Source organism: Ursus maritimus, unplaced genomic scaffold (assembly GCF_017311325.1).
Source record: "Ursus maritimus isolate PB19 unplaced genomic scaffold, ASM1731132v1 scaffold_16, whole genome shotgun sequence".
Taxonomy (NCBI): Eukaryota; Metazoa; Chordata; class Mammalia; order Carnivora; family Ursidae; genus Ursus; species Ursus maritimus.
Genome location: NW_024424008.1, coordinates 46,587,128 through 46,605,839, shown reverse-complemented (window position 1 = coordinate 46,605,839; position 18,712 = coordinate 46,587,128). Strand labels below are relative to the sequence as shown.

The following is an 18,712-nucleotide window of genomic DNA, read 5'->3' as shown; positions in this document are numbered from 1 at the left end:
GGTTTCAGCATATGAATTCTGAGGGACACACAACATTCAGTCTGTCGCAGTAATGGATCCTGTGATGACATCGTTGCCAGACCTGTAGAATTCTGTGTTGAGCAACAGGCTTACCCCTGTGTAGACAAGGAGGTGAAATGAAAGGAAAATACCATGACTGGAAATTTAGGAGACCCTGGGCAAAGTCATATAGGAAGGTTTGGATTCTTTTTTTTCCTGTGATAAGATATCTTAAGATGCTGACTGTGGCCTGACAATCTAGATCATGGTAGGTCTGCCTAAACATCACGGGACCTCTTGGGTCCTTTGAAACCCAAGCATTTGTGAGAGACCACTTTCTTTCCCTTTCCCCCTTCATCTCTCTAGATGAACTAACTGTATATAAAGTACAGAATCTTCAGTGGACGGCCGACTTCTCTGGAGACGTAACGTTGACCTGGACGCGGCCCAAGAAAATGCCCTCTGCTGCTTGTGTCTATAACGTGTACTACAGGTGGGTCCCATCTTTGCCATGAGAGAAGAAAACGAAGTTTCTACCAGCACTGGCTGTTGTGCAAACTCTCGTGGTGTGCACACAGAGCAGCTCTTCATTACCTGAGCCCAGCGTCCTCTGCGCTGCCATGCAGCTCTGATGTGACGGTATCTTTCTTCTTTCGGCCAGGGTGGTTGGAGAGGGCATTTGGAAGACCGTGGAGACCCACAGCAATAAAACCAACACCATATTAAAAGTCTTGAAGCCAGACACCACGTATCAGGTCAAAGTGCAGGTCCAGTGTCTCAGCAAAGTGCATAACACCAACGACTTCGTGACTCTGCGGACGCCAGAAGGACGTAAGTGTTCTAGTTTACGTTTGTGGCGTGTCTAAGACCTTCGGTGGGATTTGCAGAGAGTTTCCCAAGGATAGTCAGGAGAATAGGAACCTAATGACATGGGCCGCATATATGCAGAAGGTTTGTGGCCAAGCTCAATGGCCCTGCCTGAGCTGTTGTGCACGTATTCCTAATTAGGTCATGTAGTGTTTTGCCACCTTCGGAAGTTAACTTCGGATCGTGCCCAATGTGGCTGCCTTTTGCATTGCTTTTCTAGCCCCTATCTCTACCTTCAATCTCCTCGTACTCGGTATTTGTGAGATCATCATTGTTAAAATATGAGGCATGTCAGGAGTATTAAGGCTCCGTTTTCAAGAGATTTATCAAAACTCACGTGTCCTAGAGGTTCCCTGCTTCCTCGCCTTTCACGGTAGCTGACATCGGGTGACTGCGTGCTTATTCCAGTGATCTTCGTCCCCAGGGTCTTGTGAAGTTCGCATTTGCGAATGCCTGTGCGTACATTTGGGTTATGGTTGGAGACCTCTGCATGAACTCCTCTCCATCTTAATGTACGTGCAGATGCTCACGTGGAAAACAGTTTCAGATATGGGTCCACAGGCAGGCTGGTATCACACAGATAATGGTTCCTTGCTCCGTCAGCCGGGAAGGCCCACACAGATGACACTTCCGTAGCAGATCGAGGCTTCTGTGCCATTCTTCAGGAGAAAGAACCAGGGCTCCTTGAAGCAATGGTTGATTCCAGCACGAGGGCAGGATAGCTACGGTGGGAGTCTGGAGAAAGCAAGGAGGTGCGAAGTGCAACAAAACTCCCCGATACCTGTGTGTTATGATCTTGTTGACTCTGGTTTAGTAGAGCCCGGGGGTGTCAGATGGTCAACCAAAGCCTGCAAGGGAAACTTGAAATAGAGAAGCTTATCATTCCCAGTTCCCGGAGGAAGTACCCGCCCCATGTAACCCCTGGGGCACAGGTGAAGGCAGGGGCACGCAGAGAGAGTACAGGGTTGGGCATGTGCCTTTTTTAGGGTTCATGGTTGCGGTACATTGGGATTCCTGTGCGAAGACTGCGTTGGTCAGTGCAAGCCAAAAAAGAGGGGGTTTTGGTACAACTTTGTGGGGCACCCCAGGGGAAGGTCCTGGGAGGCTGGGGAGACTGTTTATCACAAGGGCTGCTGGGAAGTCGTATCGAGAGCTCACACTGGCTGGTGAGTCTGCAGGCTGCCGTCCGGCACACACGCTTGCATGAGGGGCTAGTGTGTTTCAGACCCCTGCAGGCTGCTTGGCCAAACACAATGGCTGCGGAGGCAGCGACGCCATGATGTAGCTTAGCTGAATTCTTGACTGTGGAGCTGTCTTTGAAATACTCCATTCATTGGTTTTCTTTCCACAGACCTTAGCAGCACCTGGCGTTGCTCAGCTGTTATGTTAGATGTTGGAGATCCAGAGACGAATGAGACCGGGTCCCGCCCTTGGAGGGCTCTCAGGTCTCCGACTGTTGATGAATATTCATTGTATTAGGTTGCTGGGGCTGCCATCGCAAAGTACGGTAGCCTGGGGTGCTGACGCAGCAGAAATTTATTTTCTCACGGTTCTAGAGGCTAGGAGTCTGAGATCAAGGTGCCAGCAGGGAGGTTTGTTCTGAGGCCTCTCTCTCCTTGGTTTGTAGGTAGCGTTGTCTTTCTGTGTGTGGGGAGGGTGGGGGGCAGCAGTTCAACCGGTAGCATTTATCTTCTGCCGATTATCTACATGGATAAATTCTCTGCAGTCAGAACGAAGTTTGACTAGAAAGTGTCGTAATGGGTTTCTCGTGTGGAGCTTCCAACACGGCTCTGAAGGCAGTCACAAGAGGGAAGATCCAGAAATGTCTTGACACTAAAAGTCATTGAGGAGCCTGCTTTGAAGGTGATCCCATTCATTTAGGTATAGAAGTTCTGTGCTGTTAGAAAAGAAGTCTCCTCATTCCTTCACGGTCATGCCCGTGATACTGGGGTTGGATGAGAAGTTGAGGCAGCAGGCGTTGTCCTTGGCAATTAAGATCTCAGCATTAGAGGCCTAGTGCCGGCAAGTGATTCCTTCCTGCAGCCCTTGTGAGCCATAGACCTATGTCACACCAGACCAAGCCCCGGTCTGATGTGTGCACAGCACACCTCGCATTCTGGAAGAAATTTTGTTGATGTGAAGACCAAGCTTATAGCCTTTGCTAGTGGATAGGTCCCAATGCTGGCTCTGGATTCTTTCTAGTCTTTGTTTCAATCTCAGGAAAGTTCCTCCGGTTTACCAGCATGCAGATGGGTTTTAACTCTGGGTTGACTCTTTTCTAGTGCCAGACGCCCCCCAAAATCTCCAGCTATCACTCCACAGGGAAGAGGAAGGTGTGATTGTGGCCCACTGGATTCCTCCCACCCACACCCATGGCCTCATTCGAGAGTACATCGTAAGTAACTTCTAGGAGCGGTGGGCCACGTCTGTCTGTGTGACCGGATTTCTGGGTCTGCCCAAGCAGAAGCGTGTTCTGAATGGCTAGGACTTGATCTGGTGTAGCCTGGTAAATAGTGATCCACCCATTAGAACACTTTGCATCTCCCCTCCCTCTCTCCTCCTGCCTCCTTGTAAGGTATCAGGATGTCCCAGACCATTGGTTACCTTACTAATAATTTCTTTTTTTCACTTTAGGTGGAATACAGCAGGAGCGGTTCCAAGATGTGGGCCTCCCAGAGGGCTGCCAGTAACTTTACGGAAATAAAGAATTTACTGGTCAACGCTCCATACACTGTCAGAGTGAGTGTTAGCCCCCATTTCAGCCATCTGGGCAGTCTTAGAACACGAGAACGCCATGCTTACCTTTATGAGATACTTACTAGTAGTCTGCTCAAAACGTAACCCCTTGCTCTGAGAGGTCATCATCATTTCAGTCTCTTAAACCAGTGCCGCAGAGAACTTGAAATCGGATTTCCCTCAGATAACCCAGAATTTATGGTAATACAGCTTTACCTGCTTTTAACCCAGATTTTCTGCTAGCGTTCCAGCTCCTACACTCTTGCACCTACCACTATCCTGCTTATCCTGAGCTGCAGGGTGATGTGGAGCTATGAATGGCATTTAGAAGCCGCTGTCGAGGGAATCTTACACAATATGTTATCAATATGTTTAGCAGAAAAGACAGATTTTGTGCAGAACATGTTTGTTGGGACCATTAACTGTGCACATAGACTCCATGACGCTGACGATTTTCTCAGTCCCCTTTTTCGTATACACGTACGTTTATGTGTGTCTGTATGGACCCACAGGCGCACATATGCCCCATCCCCCCCATAGAGAAGAACCTCAGAACCTGTCAATAAACAGAAATCCGTCATGTCTGCACTGTCACAGCTCCCCTGGCCCAAATTCCTCCTGTTGTCTCCTCCCCCCTGTTATTGCAGTTGCTGGGGCCTCTGAGTGTCCGGGATCCCTCTGCATAGACCGTTTGCCACCCTCACTGCCAGAGTCCCAGCCGCATAGCTCCTTCGGAACCCTTGCTGTATGGCGCATTGCCTTTATTTTATACTAATTCACTGTCTGATTTGAAAAGGTGGCTGCGGTGACTAGCCGTGGAGTAGGAAACTGGAGCGATTCTAAAGCCATTACCACCGTCAAAGGAAAAGGTAAACGATTCCAGCATGTGCAGATTGAGAGAAGATAGAAGCCCTTTGGAAATGACTTTCAGCGTGACTGGCAAATGGGGAGGCGTCGATGAGCAAACTTCATGCAGCCTCCTTCCCCCGCCAGCATGCACACATTTCCAGGGGTTTCCGTAGTGCTTTAGATACAGAGTTTCTTTAGGGGCTGTCGAATGTACTTCTCCTCCTCCTAGAGCCGAGCCTTTCTCATGGTGCAGACATCCAAAGGGATTTCCAGAGGCCGTCACGCCCAGCTCTTGTGCTCATGTGTAATTGCCAAAATAAAAGGACTCCTTCTTTCTCACAACAGCTACGGATGATTTTGTATGTGTCCGTTGATGGCATTTGTAAGAGTGCTTTGCTACGCTTGGAACTTCCCCAGTGGCACTGACCAACGATGCGTAGGTGGTAGTTTCTAGCTCTAGAGCTGACGATCTCCGTGATCGCTGACTGCTTGCCGAGGGCTGGGCACTCGGGAATGCTCGCAGCTTTGCACCCATCGGCCCAGCTCACTGAACCCTTAGCACCCTCCCAACAACTCTAAGGACAGATAAGGAACTAGAAAGAAGTGAAGTCACCTCCTGCACGGTCAGTAAATGGCAGAGAGCTGGGATAGGGGCTGATCCTCCTGATCCCAAAGCCTGTACCTATAACCGCCAGGCTGCCCTGCTTCCCCTGGGCTGAGATGCACGCTCCCGTGGTGCTGTCCTGCCTGCGTCTGTGCCTCGCGAGGGCAGGGGTCTGGTCTGGTTTCCTCCACTTTCTCACTGGTGTTGAGGAGCTGCCAATGAAATCGTTGACGAAGGAGTGAATTAAAGCAATTAAAAGGAAGGCTTCTGGCACACTTAGGGAGATGGACTGTAGCTCGTGTTCCCGAGTGGTTTCCTGAACTTGGCCTTGGCACTTGTGGCTTTCGTTTCTGGACAGAAGTGTCGCATGGAGTGTGGTTGGAGGGTTTTACCTTAACCTGAGCCTGTGAGAGATAGGCTGTGGGTTATGGAGAGTCACTATAAAATTTGGGCTCCTTGAGATCAGGGCAGGAGGCAGCCAGACTTAGTGAGGCCAGCCAGTCTTTGTATCAGGGTGCTTGGGGGTAATTAGAAAAAGCATACCGAGTGCACACTCTCCTAGAGTTTTTATTGTGTTGCATTGTCATTTTCCTCTATGAAATCGATCAAAACATACATACTGAAAAGAAGGGACACTGGAAGATCAGCAATAAGACATGTACCTTGAATTCACTGAACACAAATCACACCTGCCTTGGAAAGTCTCCTACACTTCCTTCATCTGATTTTGATGGTGAGCCTCGGCTCTTCGTACGGGTGTTGGTTAGGGTACCTACAGGAGGCCACGGTGTGCAGCCACGGTGCGCCTTGTGTTCTGTGAGCCTGTGTCGCCATGACGTCACACGGAGGACACATGCAGCACTGGCGTCAGCCAGAAGCACCATGTTCATTAGTAGAAGTGGGGGAATAATAGCAACGAGAGAAGCAACCATTTATTGAGCACTTACATACTAAGCCCCGTGCTTCTTGTTTTACGTGAATCAATCTCCCTTAATCCTTATCAATCCTGTAAGTATTGTTATGCTCATTTCGTAGCTAAGGAAACTGGGCTTTGGGAAGGATTTTGAGCTATCCCCAGTCACCACGGTTATAATTCAGGTTGGCTTTACGGCAACACTTTCACTATTTCGCTCAGTTGGTGGCCTGGAACTCCTAATATCCTTTCTTCTTCTTGCCCTAACATCCTTTTTACTTCCTCACGCCCACTCTTACTACATGGCTGATCGTCTGGAGGGACTCTGCTAGATTTTGGTATATCTCTTTGGCCACCAAATCTTATCCACTCCTTTGAGTGTCTCTTGCCTTGCCTGTATAAGAGGCTGATGTGTTAAACGGCCCAGTATACAAGTTGTCATTTATATACTGTCTTCCGATAACAGTTACCCCATTGAGCCCTTTGGATTGTGGCTGGCAGAGCACGGTCTGCCATCTTGTGGGCAGACCTTCTGAGTGACAAGCACCATGCTCTCATCTCTTGAAATGAGAGGGGTCTTGTCTCTCTGCCACTTTCATCGTGCCCATGCCAGTGACTTACCAGCTCCTCAGGCTTTATCAGAAACGGAAAGGAAGGGAACGTTGGTTGAGTTGACATTAGTATGAGGATAAGTAACTTCCACGGTTGTCTAAGTGTCCAAATGGGACTTTGAACTCAAGTTTGCCAGACTCCAGAGGCCACGTTCTTTCCATTTTGCCACACATGTATTTACAATTTATGCCCTCCGATTTATCGTGTCCTCCCTCAGCCTTCGAGGAGGACTTGAGGCCGCTGGGTCTTTGTTGGTGCCGGAAGAGGTGGTGCCCACTGGGATGCCTGCGTGTTTCAGAAGGAGGCTGCAGCTGGGCTGTTCGGGGCATTTACATCATGGAACTTTTCTGCTCGACCCAGTTGCCAGGATAGCTTAGGGAGCCCAGATAGCTGTGTGACCCACCCTCAGCTTCAGGACAAGGGCGGTAAAAGAGACGAGTGAAAACAGCCAAAGACATGCCCTTTCCTCCCCCACTAAAAGATCGCTTTGTCTGTTGAGTTGAGAGCTGCGAAGTCCTGCCTTCCTCACCTTTCATCACATGGTTTCTCTTTTTGCATTCCGTTTTGTTTTTAGTGATCCCACCACCAGATATCCATATCGACAGCTACAGTGAGAATTCTCTGAGCTTCACCTTGACCATGGAGAGTGACATCAAGGTAATGCTGGGATTTCAAACTCACTGTTGGGTGGGGCTCTCCTTGTGATGGAACCGGTGTAGCCCGGGACGGTAAGAGGAAGAAGGACCAATGACTCGATCCAGTAAAAGCAAAATACCACAACTAGGTTAGTTCTTCCTCCCAGTGAAGAACAACTTGAGCCTTCTCGTGAAAGTATTCTGCCTCAGCCTGGCGCCTTTTTTTTTTTTTTTTAAACCATATAATTAAATGGTTCACAGCTACAGTGGAAATAAAGAGATGGTGTTAACAGAATATGTATGCCCTATAATTTTCAGCTTTATTGGATTTCCTGGTGCGAAGCACTAATGCAGAGGTTCCCACAGTGAAAGAGAGTCAGATCCCTTAGAAATATACGCACTTACAGCCACTGTGCATCCTCCCCTTCCGGCCCCACCGTCCGCTCTGCGTGGCCCGTCGGCAGAGCCCGCTCCACCATAAGCCTCTGTGTGCCTGTGGTTTTCCAAGTTGAGATGCACCTTCCATAACGTTCGTTCTTTCTTATCTGTTTTTCCTCACATCCGTCCCTGTCTGTGAAGCTGTGGTGGGATCAACAGCCTTTGGAGCCCTTGTGCCACTTAACTGAACCACAGTTTGGTGGCCTGCCCTTGGCTTCAGAGACCGTTGCTGCAAGGGATGGCCTTCCCATAAGCCCTGTCTATATAGTCTTTGCTCTTGAAAGCAGTTTAATTGTTTTGTTGTTGCCCCATATTTAAAGATTGTCAGATCAAATTCTTTTATGAGCTCAGGACTTAGAAAAGGTAGTCTTTCCTGAGGCCTGGGTATATTTGCTCCTGTTAAGACAGTGGGAGTTAAGCAGGCCCCTTTCGTATTGACCTCTTGGCCCTGACTGCAAGGATCACCTGAGCTAAGGTGTATCCTTCATTACCATAATGTAATTCTCTTTAAAGTTGTTCCTCTTTCTGCCTTTATGAAATTGACCCTTGTCCTTTTATTCTGCACCATTTTTAAAAATCACATCTGTAGTGTATATTATAGTCTCATGTTTATTTTTAGGAGTAGGTGCCATACAACTAAATATTCAATGATTGCACACGGGGAACCCATCTAAAGATCAAAAGAAACAACCCGTCCATTGTAAGAAAGGAGATGCCTAAAGCAACAGTAGCAAAGGGGTACCTTTTGTGTTTGCTGCCCCCTGGCTGTGTGCTGTTCCCCTAACGTGTTTCTTGGTTCCTGGCAGGTGAACGGCTATGTGGTGAACCTTTTCTGGGCATTTGACACCCACAAACAAGAGAAGAGAACTTTGAACTTCCGGGGGAGCATCTTGTCCCACAAAGGTAACACCTTGGAGCTGGTCGGTGTGTGAGCAGGGAGGGGTAGGCAGATGGAGAGTTCCTGGCAGCAGAGCTTGTGTGGGGGCTGCCTGGGAGAGGGGGCTCTTCTCTGGCTGCCATTCTAGGTGAGCAGAGTAAAGAGACTGTAAATGACTCCTGCCTCCGGGGGCGGGTCCACTTGCTGGCTCCTCAGCCCCCTCCTCTAGCTCGTTGGCTCTTAATGGAAGTTGGAGGCTTAAAAGAGGAGAAACTGGAAAGAAGCCAGATTAACCCTATACCGATGATCTTTGCGCTCCAAAAGAAAGTTCCGAGAGTGATTTGCCTGCCCCTCCTTTCTGGTGTGGTTTGCTCCTCCTTTGCTAATAAAAGTTACACAAGGTATGGTGCGTAGTTGGTATTCAGGGCACATTTGTTGAGTGAATGGACAAACTGAGCTAAGGGAGGAGGGAAGGTCATGCCCCAGTCCCTCTTGTATCTGTCAACTGCTGTGTGTAGGCATTTACCTAGCTGTTCTATGTGTACCGTTTTATATCACCCCAATCATAATTCTCTGGGATATGCTCATTTGACTGATGAGCACCCAAGGTTGAGAAATAAAGTAATTCTCACAGAAGGTGACATCGTCAGGATTGGAACCCACATCTTTCTAATTCCTGACTGTGATCTCATTGTCTTAATGTTGCACCGATAGAAATTGGCCGAATCCAGAACAATAGTCTTCCTAGCTGTTGCCTGAAATACATGAAGGGCCAGCTCGATGCGAGGCATTGTGCCAAACACTTCACAGGCTTTTTCTTTCTTAATCTCTGAAGCAGCAGCTGCTGTAAGTGCTGTTGTATTTTTCAGTCTTACAAACAAGGAAATGGACTCAGTTTGAATACAGTTGACCCTGAATAGTTGGGGGTTAGAGGACGCTGACCCACTAGAAAATCTGTATATAACTTTTGACTCCCCAAAAACTTAACTACTCACAGGCTACCATTGACCAGAATCCTTAGTGATAATATGAACAGTCGATGAAGACGTATTTGTATGCTTCATGTATTCTGTACTGTTCTTACAATAAAGTCAGCTAGAGAAAAGAAAATATTCATCTGTCTATCTATTTATTTATCTATCTTTGACGGGAGGGGGTGAGGGGCAGAGGGAGAGGGCGAGAGATTCTCAAGCAAACTCTGTGCTGAGTGCAGAGCCCAACGTGGGGCTCAATCCTGTGACCCTGGGATCATGACCTGAGCCGAAGCCCATGAATCAGAGGCTTACCCGACTGCGCCACCCAGGCCCCCCAAGAGAACATATTCTTAAGAAAATCATAAGGAAGAGAAAATATACTTACAGTAGTTGACCTTAAAAAAAAAAATTGAGTATAAGTAGACCACATAGGTTCAAACCCGTGTTGTTCCAGGGTCAACTGTGGTTTGGTAGCCTGCCTTTTTCACTTAAAGTTGTAAGAATTTTCTCGTCTCATTAAATATTCTTGGAGACAGCTCTTAGTGGCTGTACAATAGCTCATGGAATGCACATTATTTAACCATTGCCCTGTCTCTGGGCAGTCGGATTATGTATGTAATATGTAACATCACGGCCCACAGATGTTTGCGTGCTCTGATTCCATGGGATATCTGGATTAAAGGGCAGGAAGAATTTCAAGATGTTTACCCAAGGCCAAATGGCTCTCTAGGAGTGATGTCCCAGTTTATATCCCCAGATGGTCAGCTTTGAAAGAAACTACCCAGTGCCCATGCAAGTGTCTTATTTGTAGTAGTCATCAGTAAGTAATGCTGGGATGAATTTGTAAAATAATGGAAATCCAACATGTGGGACTCCCTTAAATTGAGAGATCACAATAAAAAATAGGGTGTCAGTGCACCTGGCTGGCTCAGTCAGAAGAGCATGCAACTCTTGATCTTGGGTCATGAGTTCAAGCCCCACACTGGGTGTAGAGATGTTTTTTTTAAAGGCTTAAAAAGTAGGGCATTGTATATCAAAGCATAATTCTTTTTTTAAATTAATTTTTTACTTTTAATTCCAGTGTAGGTAACATACAATGTTCTATTAGTTTGAGATGTACTGTATACTGATTCAACATTTCTATAAGCACTCAGTGCTTGTCAAGATAAGTGTACTCTTAATCCCCTTCATCCATTTCACCCATCCTCCCACCCACCTCCCCTCTGGTAATGTCAGTTTGTTCTCTCTAGTTAAGAATCTGTTTCTTGGTTTGTCAAGACACAAATTCTTGACTGACGCCTCCAGCTCCCTCCTGGCATCTTCTTGTTCCTGTTTTCACAGTTGCCAATCTGACTGCTCATACGTCCTATGAGATTTCTGCCTGGGCCAAGACTGACTTAGGGGATAGTCCTCTGGCATTTGAGCATGTCACAACCAAAGGAGTCCGCCCACCTGCTCCTAGCCTCAAAGCCAAGGCCATCAATCAAACCGCAGTGGAATGTACCTGGACTGGCCCCAGGAATGTGGTAAGTCAGCCAGGATGACCGTTGCAGAGACAGTCCGGACTCCCCCCTGATGCTAGGCCATGGGGCTTTCTCCTCTGTGACTGCTAACACAAACTATCCTCGTGGTCAGTTCTGTATTACCTTCTAGAGGTATCTGCTGTCCCTTTGCACACCTTGGCCTGGCGTCTGAGCGAAAGTTCCCATGCTCTTTGCTGTTGAATAGACCCTGAGTATGGCGAGGGGGGCATGTTCTGTGTTTGGGGCTCACCTTGGCTCGTAGGCATGGTGACACATTAGCAGCAGTGACAGGCCACTCCCGTCTCTCTCCACCTACGTGATCCCCCACCTACAGGTTGCCTTCTTGGGCTGCTCCTCTCAGATGTGCCCACCGCCCTTCCTCCCCGTGTCCCCGCTACACGCTAAATAGGTCCTTTTTTGGGTCATTATGTATGCATTTTGATGCCCCACAATCCGATTTGTGCTTTTTTGAATCTGGTTTTTACTTCCCGCACCTCCCCAATATGTACCTTCCTTTGCTTTTAGGTGGGTCTTCCCGAGGTTCTTGGCACATTTTCATCCCCTCTTGCCTCTGCACCTTGGCTTATGCTCTTTCTCCTCCTGGAGCCTTCCTGTCCTTCTGCTCTGCAGTCAAATCCCACTGGCTCCTACTTGGTCTCTTTCCCTTATAAACTTCCCAAAAATTTAAAGTTGGTGCCATTCAGAATACTGTTTCATTAGATCCTACTTTATCCTATTTGGTATTTTCTGTGTGTTATTTATCTCCCTAACTAGTTCGTAAGTTCCTTGAAGGGAAGAGTTGTTTTCTGAGTTTTCCAAATGGAAAAGCTCATAGGACTAAATCTGTTAAGTGAGATTCAGTGAGTCCTCACAGTGACTGGTGAGGGAGGAGGCCTGGTCCTGTCTTCTGAGTGCCTCTCCGGCATGCATTTGGAGCAGGACCAAGCGGCAGGGAATGAACCGATGTTTGCACATAATTGTAAGGTCGGCCTTGAAGAAGGAAGAAGTAAGGCACCATGAGACCCTTCATATCTGTTCCACTTAATCCGGTCATCAGCTCGGTGGGGTGAATATTCTCACTTTACCAGTGAGGAAGCTAAAGCCCAGAGTTGAAGCTGTGGGAAACCATAAACTGTGTGAGCTCAGGTCTGGCTAGTGTGATAGCCTCTGCCCCTTTGTTGCTCCAGAGCCCAGTCCTGAGGCGGGAACAGAGATGAGATACCCAGAGCCATGCCCAGGACTGGCCTGTCCCTCAAAGCAGACTCTACTCACAATGGGCCTTTCTCGCTTGTATACCAGCTGAGGGCATGACCACTTTGTCACACCCAAGTGCGTTCACAGGGTAGGACCTTGTATATGGCACCCGGAACACCACTTGACTTTAGGGTCTCTCATTGCGTGTGAACTTGGAGAAGTAGCCTTGCTCTGCCTCATCCTTGCCGATAGCCTGGATACGCTCATTGTAGCTTTCAGAGGGTGCCAGGGCCTGTGAAATGGCCTGTGGGAAGTTCTCAGCTTCTACCCGGCTTTAGTCCACTGAGGACTCGGGTTGCTCACCCCCAGTCATCCCTCTGCACCATGGGAATGGCCGCAGCCACTGTCCATTTCTGGGGACCTTCCTGCATCCTGGCCTCCTTGGCACATGGAGCCCTCTCTTGGCCCCTGGCCAGAGCCCCACAGCAGCCTCAGGCCTGTCTTCCGGAAACCAGGCCTGCTTCTGAGCCCGGAGCCCCTGTTCCCATCTTGTGCCTTCAGTGCCCTCGGTCCCCTATTCCTGCTCTGTTTGCTTTGCTTTCTGACTCCCTCGAGTCCCCTAATTCTTTCTTTCCACACTTCCTCCCAGCTTATCACCCCCTTGGGGCTTTCGTTTCCCTTCCCTGTATGCTTCCCATCGGGGGCTCTGGCTGCCAGCAGCTTAGAGAAAATGCACAGCTGTTTGGGACTCGGAAGTCCCTGTGCAGGGGCCCGATCCGTGCTCTCCGTTCTCACAACTTCTCCAGACTTTCTTCACAGCTTTCCTTCAAGTCCCCATCTTTACCTGCCTGTGCTCGCTTCTGTGCTGCCCCACAAAGAAAGCTTCCTTAGTGCTTACCCCCTGTTATAAACCGCACGGCGGCCAGCCCCCGCTACGCCCATCAATTCCCCGGACCCTGCTTTAAACTCCTGGTTTTCCACATGGATCAGCGGCGGATGAGAATGGCTGCATAGAACGGAGCTGAAAGTGGCAATGGCTTTAGCAGTTTATTTCCCTCCCTATTAAAAGAAAGCGGAATCCTTCAGCAGGCCTGGGCTTCTACAGCTGCAGGTTGGATTGGGGACCCAGGCTGCCTGCGGCCTCCGACTTCCAGGTCACCTCATGGTCCAGGAGGTCTGCAGCCACACCATCTTCCGTGTTCCGGGCCGCTGGAGGGCAGGAGGAAGGGCTTCTCCCCACATTCCCCAGAGCGCTCACTGAGCTCCCACGTGACACCTCTGCTTGCAGCTCATTGGGCAGAACTTTGTCACGTGGCCTCTCCCGGCTTCCGGGGAGGTGGGATTTTTTTCTAGGGGAGGCAGTTCTCACTAGGAAGCAGGACTGTACTGAGGAGGAGAGGACGAGTGGGTTTCTTCTGGGCATCTCCCCACGTCTGCCCTGCTGCCCTCCCTCCTCAGCCTCCCTCCACAAACGCACTGGCTCCCTCCCCAGCTGCCCTTCAGCCGTGTTTTGCAGGTCCTGTCCCGCCTGCCCGCTGAGAACCCCGCTCTTCTCCCCGGCTGGTCGTGCAGTCTTTTCCTCCGGTATTTCATGTTCTGTATATGCAGCTCGTCATTTATAATCGTTTCTTTCTTCCCTGCCCCTCCTTCCTCAAAAAGGAGGGCTTTAAGGGGCGCCTGGGTGGCTCAGTCAGTTAAGCGTCTACCTTCGGCTCAGGTCATGATCCCAGGGTCCTGGGATTGAGTCCCGCATCGGACTCCTTGTTCAGTGGGTAGCCTGCTTCTCCCTCTGCCCCTCCCCCATGCTCACAGGCGCACTCTCTCTTTCTGAAATAAATAAATAAAATCTTTAAAAAAAGAGTGCTTTGCAGAGAGCACACCATGTTTATCTTGGTGGGGGTGGATTCAGTGCCTGCCCCAGTGTACTTCCTCTGTAAATAAATGCTGAACGAAGACTTCTCTCTTTTGAGCTCTCCTGAAGCCCTTCCCAGGGGCATCACTTAGGGATTTCAAGAGAACGAGGTCACTGGCCATGGAGCTGATGTCCTTTTCCATCCTCTCTGTTTGCCAGGTTTATGGTATCTTCTATGCTACGTCCTTCCTTGACCTGTATCGCAATCCGAAGAGCTTGACTACTTCCCTCCACAACAAAACAGTCATTGTCAGTAGGGACGAGCAGTATTTATTTCTGGTAAGTTTCCCTTACTGGGGAGTCCAGAGGAGTTTCTATTTTTTTAAGGATGGCTTAAATCCTGGGCTCCTAGCTCAGACCCTGGACCCAGGGAGCTGGAGGTATGACTCCAGGATCCGTGTGTGTGCAAGAGGGTGGTTCCTCTTCTGTAAAAGCATCAGATTCCTGCTTGAAGAACAGAATGAATGACCTGGTAACCAGCTGCAGCTCTGTGGGGGATTGGGAACTTGAAAAATGGATAAACATTCACAGGAATGGATAAACTGCTTTTGTCGGATTCCTCTTCCAGGACTAGGAACTTAGGCCACATATGTTTACACGTGTGCCAAAATAGATGGAAAAAGGTGCTTGATATACTATTGCTTGTGACCACAGAAGATTTGAAACCAATGGTTCTCAAGAGAAGACCGGTTAAGATTACAGGGAAACCCTTCAAAAGAAATAGAACTGAGGTGGAAAAATCTTCATTAGAAATAGTACTGAGGTGGAAAAAAATCTATGCTATCTTATTAAGTGAAAGAAGTGAAGAACCTAAAAATATGTGTAATATTTTATTTGTGTAAAAAAAATTAAGAAAAAACAGGCTACGGGGAGCCTGGGTGGCGCAGTCGTTAAGCGTCTGCCTTTGGCTCAGGGTGTGATCCCAGAGTCCTGGGATCGAGCCCCACATCAGGCTCCTCCGCTGGGAGACTGCTTCTCCCTCTCCCTCTCCCCCTGCTTGTGTTCCCTCTCTCGCTGGCTGTCTCTCTCTCTGTCAAATAAATAAATAAAATCTTTAAAAAAATTAAAAAAGAAAAAAAACCCAGCTACATGTACACATACATACACATACAAGTATGTATCTGTATGCACACACACGTGTATCTGTGCTTATAAAAGAATAGGACATTTATGGAAAGAAGCACGTTAAGCCATTACTGATTCTGGGAAAATGGATTAAAATGGGGTAAGTGGGGAATTATTTCACATTTTATATCTTCTTTTGTACTGATTGAATTTTAACTCTGTACACCTGTCACTATTTTGTTAAAAAAAAAAATGGTTTTGTGCCGACTCCATGCGTCCCCATGGTATTGGTTTCAGGTCCGGGTGGTGGTGCCCTACCAAGGGCCGTCCTCTGACTACGTCGTGGTGAGGATGATCCCAGACAGCAGGCTCCCACCTCGTCACCTGCATGCGGTTCATATCGGCAAAACCTCAGCTGTCATCAAGTGGGAATCCCCATATGATTCTCCTGACCAGGACCTGGTAAGAGGGCCAGGCGTCCAGCCAGCCATTCCTGTTCTTGGCATGGTTGGGGATGGGGCAGGGGGTGCTGTCATGGGGCAGGAAAGCTAGGCCTGGAGGTGGGAGCTCAGCAGGAGGTCTCGTCTCCATATCTGTGTGCCCAAAAATGGGGTCCTCATAGATGCCTCTTCTGAGTTGTACCTTCTCCAGTATTTCCAGCTGTTCTATTCGTTTGTCCCTCTTTCTTCTCTGCCTTCTCACCTTCCCTTCCCTGAGCCTCTAAAGCAGGTTGGCAGACAAAGGCCTGCCGGCCAAGTGCAGCTACCTCATTGCCTGTTTTTGTAAATACGATTTATTAGCACCAAGCTCTGACCAGTCATTTACATCTTACCTGTGACAGCTTTCAGGCTACAAATGGCAGAATTGAATAGTTGTGGGAGAGACCATTTGGCCTTCAAAACCTAAAAGTATTTTCTATCTGAACCCTTACAAAAAAGTTTACTGGCGCTTGCTCTAAAAGAAGAGGCAAGGGGCACCTTGTGGGACTCAGTTAAGCATCCGCCTCTTGATTTTGGCTCAGGTCGTGATCTCAGGGGCATGAGACTGAGGTCTGTACTGGGCAAGGAGCCTGCTTGAGATTCTCCCTCTGCCCCTTCTTCCCCCTTCAAAAAAAAAAATTAAATTAAATTAAGAAATAAATAAATAAAAGAAGAGGCATTAATTCCGGAAAATGGCTCTCATTTTCCTTTGGCCCAGGCTGCTTTTCCCTCCAGCCCCTCCACCCTCTCCCTCATCCTAGGGGTGGGTGGTTTTCAGTACTCGGTTGCTCAGCCTCTCCTTGACTCTCCAAATCTTCCTGATGATTGAGTTTCCTATACTTACCACATGTCCCTATGTTTGCCCTTGCCTCCACATATGTAAAAAGCAACCCGGAGACAATAAGTAGATTTTGTTGTCCTTTCATTGTGTCGTCTGACACCACCCAGAGCTATTACAGCTGGGGAGACACACTGAACACTGAATTTGAATTGCTCTCACCTGTTCCAGTCTATGTGCCATGCCACAATGAATGTGACTTTCCCTAGGCTCATTTTTTGGCTTGAATCAGTAATTCCGCATAGTTCTGGGAGTGAGTCCTTGTTCCAAGTCTGGACCTGCCCACCCCAGAGGCTTTCCAGAGAGCAGAGTCAGGCTGCGGGGCTCAGAAGGTGGTTGCTGTGGGTCCCAGCCCCTGATACACTCAGGTTTTACATCGTCCACCGTTGAATTGTAAAGAGTAAAAAAGCGCCAAGTTTCTGGTTACCATTAAGGTTTCTTTTTCTTGTCCCAGTTATATGCAATTGCTGTCAAAGATCTAATACGAAAGAGTGACAGAAGCTACAAAATAAAAACCCACAACAGTACTGTGGAATACACCCTTTCCAAGTTGGAACCTGGAGGGAAATACCACATCGTCGTCCAGCTGGGGAACATGAGCAAAGATTCCAGTATAAAAATCACCACAGGTAAACGGGAGAGAGATTCGGGTCCTTCTCACACAGCAAGGGGCCCACAGGGCTGCTAGGATGCCTAGACCTTAACAGCGGGAAGTACAAATACCCCCTTCAGTATGCACAGCGGCCCCGGCGGGGTGGGCTTCCAGTGCTGGGGCTGCAGGGTGGTGGCCTGGGGGACATGCTGTGTCCTTTTTCACTCTCCTTCTGTCTAGCTGGTTTGGACACTTTTGGGGGAGAAGAGCAGGAATGCCCAAAAGAGTTAGGAAATAAACGTGAACATTTGCCTCGAGAGCCAAGGATGGGAACTGGGGCTGAAGTCACATGGTTCCTCGTGGCAGGGTGATGTGTAGCCAGGGAGGGAGACCAGTAACTGCGCAGTAGATTGAAGGGGCCTTGCCGCAGCCCGGGGTTGGCTCAGCAGTCAGGGTCTGGTTCAGAAAGCAGCTAATGAGCTCGGCTGCTTGGGCAGCAGCAGACAGTGTCAGAGTGTCCGTGATGGAGGCTCAGTCCCACCGGGCCGCCGGTGTGAGCAGCGGGCCTGGGCGGGACTCACAGTGTCACTCCAGGGCTCTAGGTTCAAGCACAGGCCCTGGCTCCTCACTGAGCTCTGGGTCTCCTCAGGCCCTGGGGCAGGATGAGGGAGAGCGGGAAAGCAGATCGGAACCAGAGCAGAAGTCCAGCAAGGCTTGGAAACTGTGGTCCATCCCTTCCCTTCCCTTTTTCCCCCACCCAATTTGGTTTTGGCCATCCGTGGCTCTGAGGGCCATTAAATTAGGTTCTGTCCAAATTTCTTGGCTAAAGTGTAACAACAACAAAAGAGATGCCAATTAGAGAGTGTCTACCGTGTGCTAAGCTCTGTGCTAAGCAACACGTGTGTTTTATTTCTTCCTTAACCTAGCCTTTCAAGTTAGCATTCTTTTTTCTTTTTTTTAATATTTTATTGATATTTAGAGACTGCGTAAGGGGGGTGGGGGAGGGGCAGAGGGCGATAGGGAGGGAGAGAGAGAATCCCAAGCAGGCTCCTGAGGTCATGACCTGAGCTTAAACCAAGAGTCAGATGCTCAACCTGCTGAGCCACCCAGGCGCCCCTCGAGTTAGCATTATCTAATCTGTCTATCTACTCAGACAAGAAAACAGCGATTCCAGTCTATAGCCACTAACTGTGTCCTGTTTCATCTTTAATTTTCAGTTTCATTATCCGCACCTGATGCCTTAAAAATCATAACAGAAAATGACCACGTTCTTCTGTTTTGGAAAAGTCTAGCTTTGAAGGAAAAGCATTTTAATGAAAGCAGGGTGAGTTCCTCCCTCCTTCTCAATGACTTTGGGCATCTAATTGAAATGCAGTTTTAGAGATGAGCTCGTTAACAGCATGCTGGCATAGATAGGGGAAAAAGAATAGGGCAAGGGAGTGAACTTGAGAATTAAAGGACCATTTTCTGTGGGCTTGCTAATTAGTGAAATGTTTATACTGCCCATTAAAGATGAGAATCTCTGCACTAAGCACTTTTCATTCCTGAACTTGTCTTTCCCTAAAGACAGGGAAATGGGCTGGGGCCCGCACTGTGCCTGCTGA

The 18,712-nt window shown here is 48.6% G+C and overlaps 1 protein-coding gene across 1 annotated transcript in view; it reads left to right on the top strand.

Moving 5' to 3' along the window:
- The window catches only part of SORL1 (sortilin related receptor 1), a 154,159-nt gene that overhangs the window by 124,768 nt on the left and 10,679 nt on the right, over positions 1-18,712 (top strand). The window contains exons 35-46 of the mRNA XM_008690173.2: positions 367-493; positions 662-831; positions 3,150-3,262; positions 3,502-3,606; positions 4,400-4,472; positions 7,156-7,238; positions 8,461-8,557; positions 10,847-11,031; positions 14,294-14,413; positions 15,497-15,661; positions 16,971-17,145; positions 18,326-18,432. Of these exons, the coding sequence (XP_008688395.2) occupies positions 367-493; positions 662-831; positions 3,150-3,262; positions 3,502-3,606; positions 4,400-4,472; positions 7,156-7,238; positions 8,461-8,557; positions 10,847-11,031; positions 14,294-14,413; positions 15,497-15,661; positions 16,971-17,145; positions 18,326-18,432 (1,520 nt within the window). The remainder of the gene's footprint in view (positions 1-366; positions 494-661; positions 832-3,149; positions 3,263-3,501; positions 3,607-4,399; positions 4,473-7,155; positions 7,239-8,460; positions 8,558-10,846; positions 11,032-14,293; positions 14,414-15,496; positions 15,662-16,970; positions 17,146-18,325; positions 18,433-18,712) is intronic.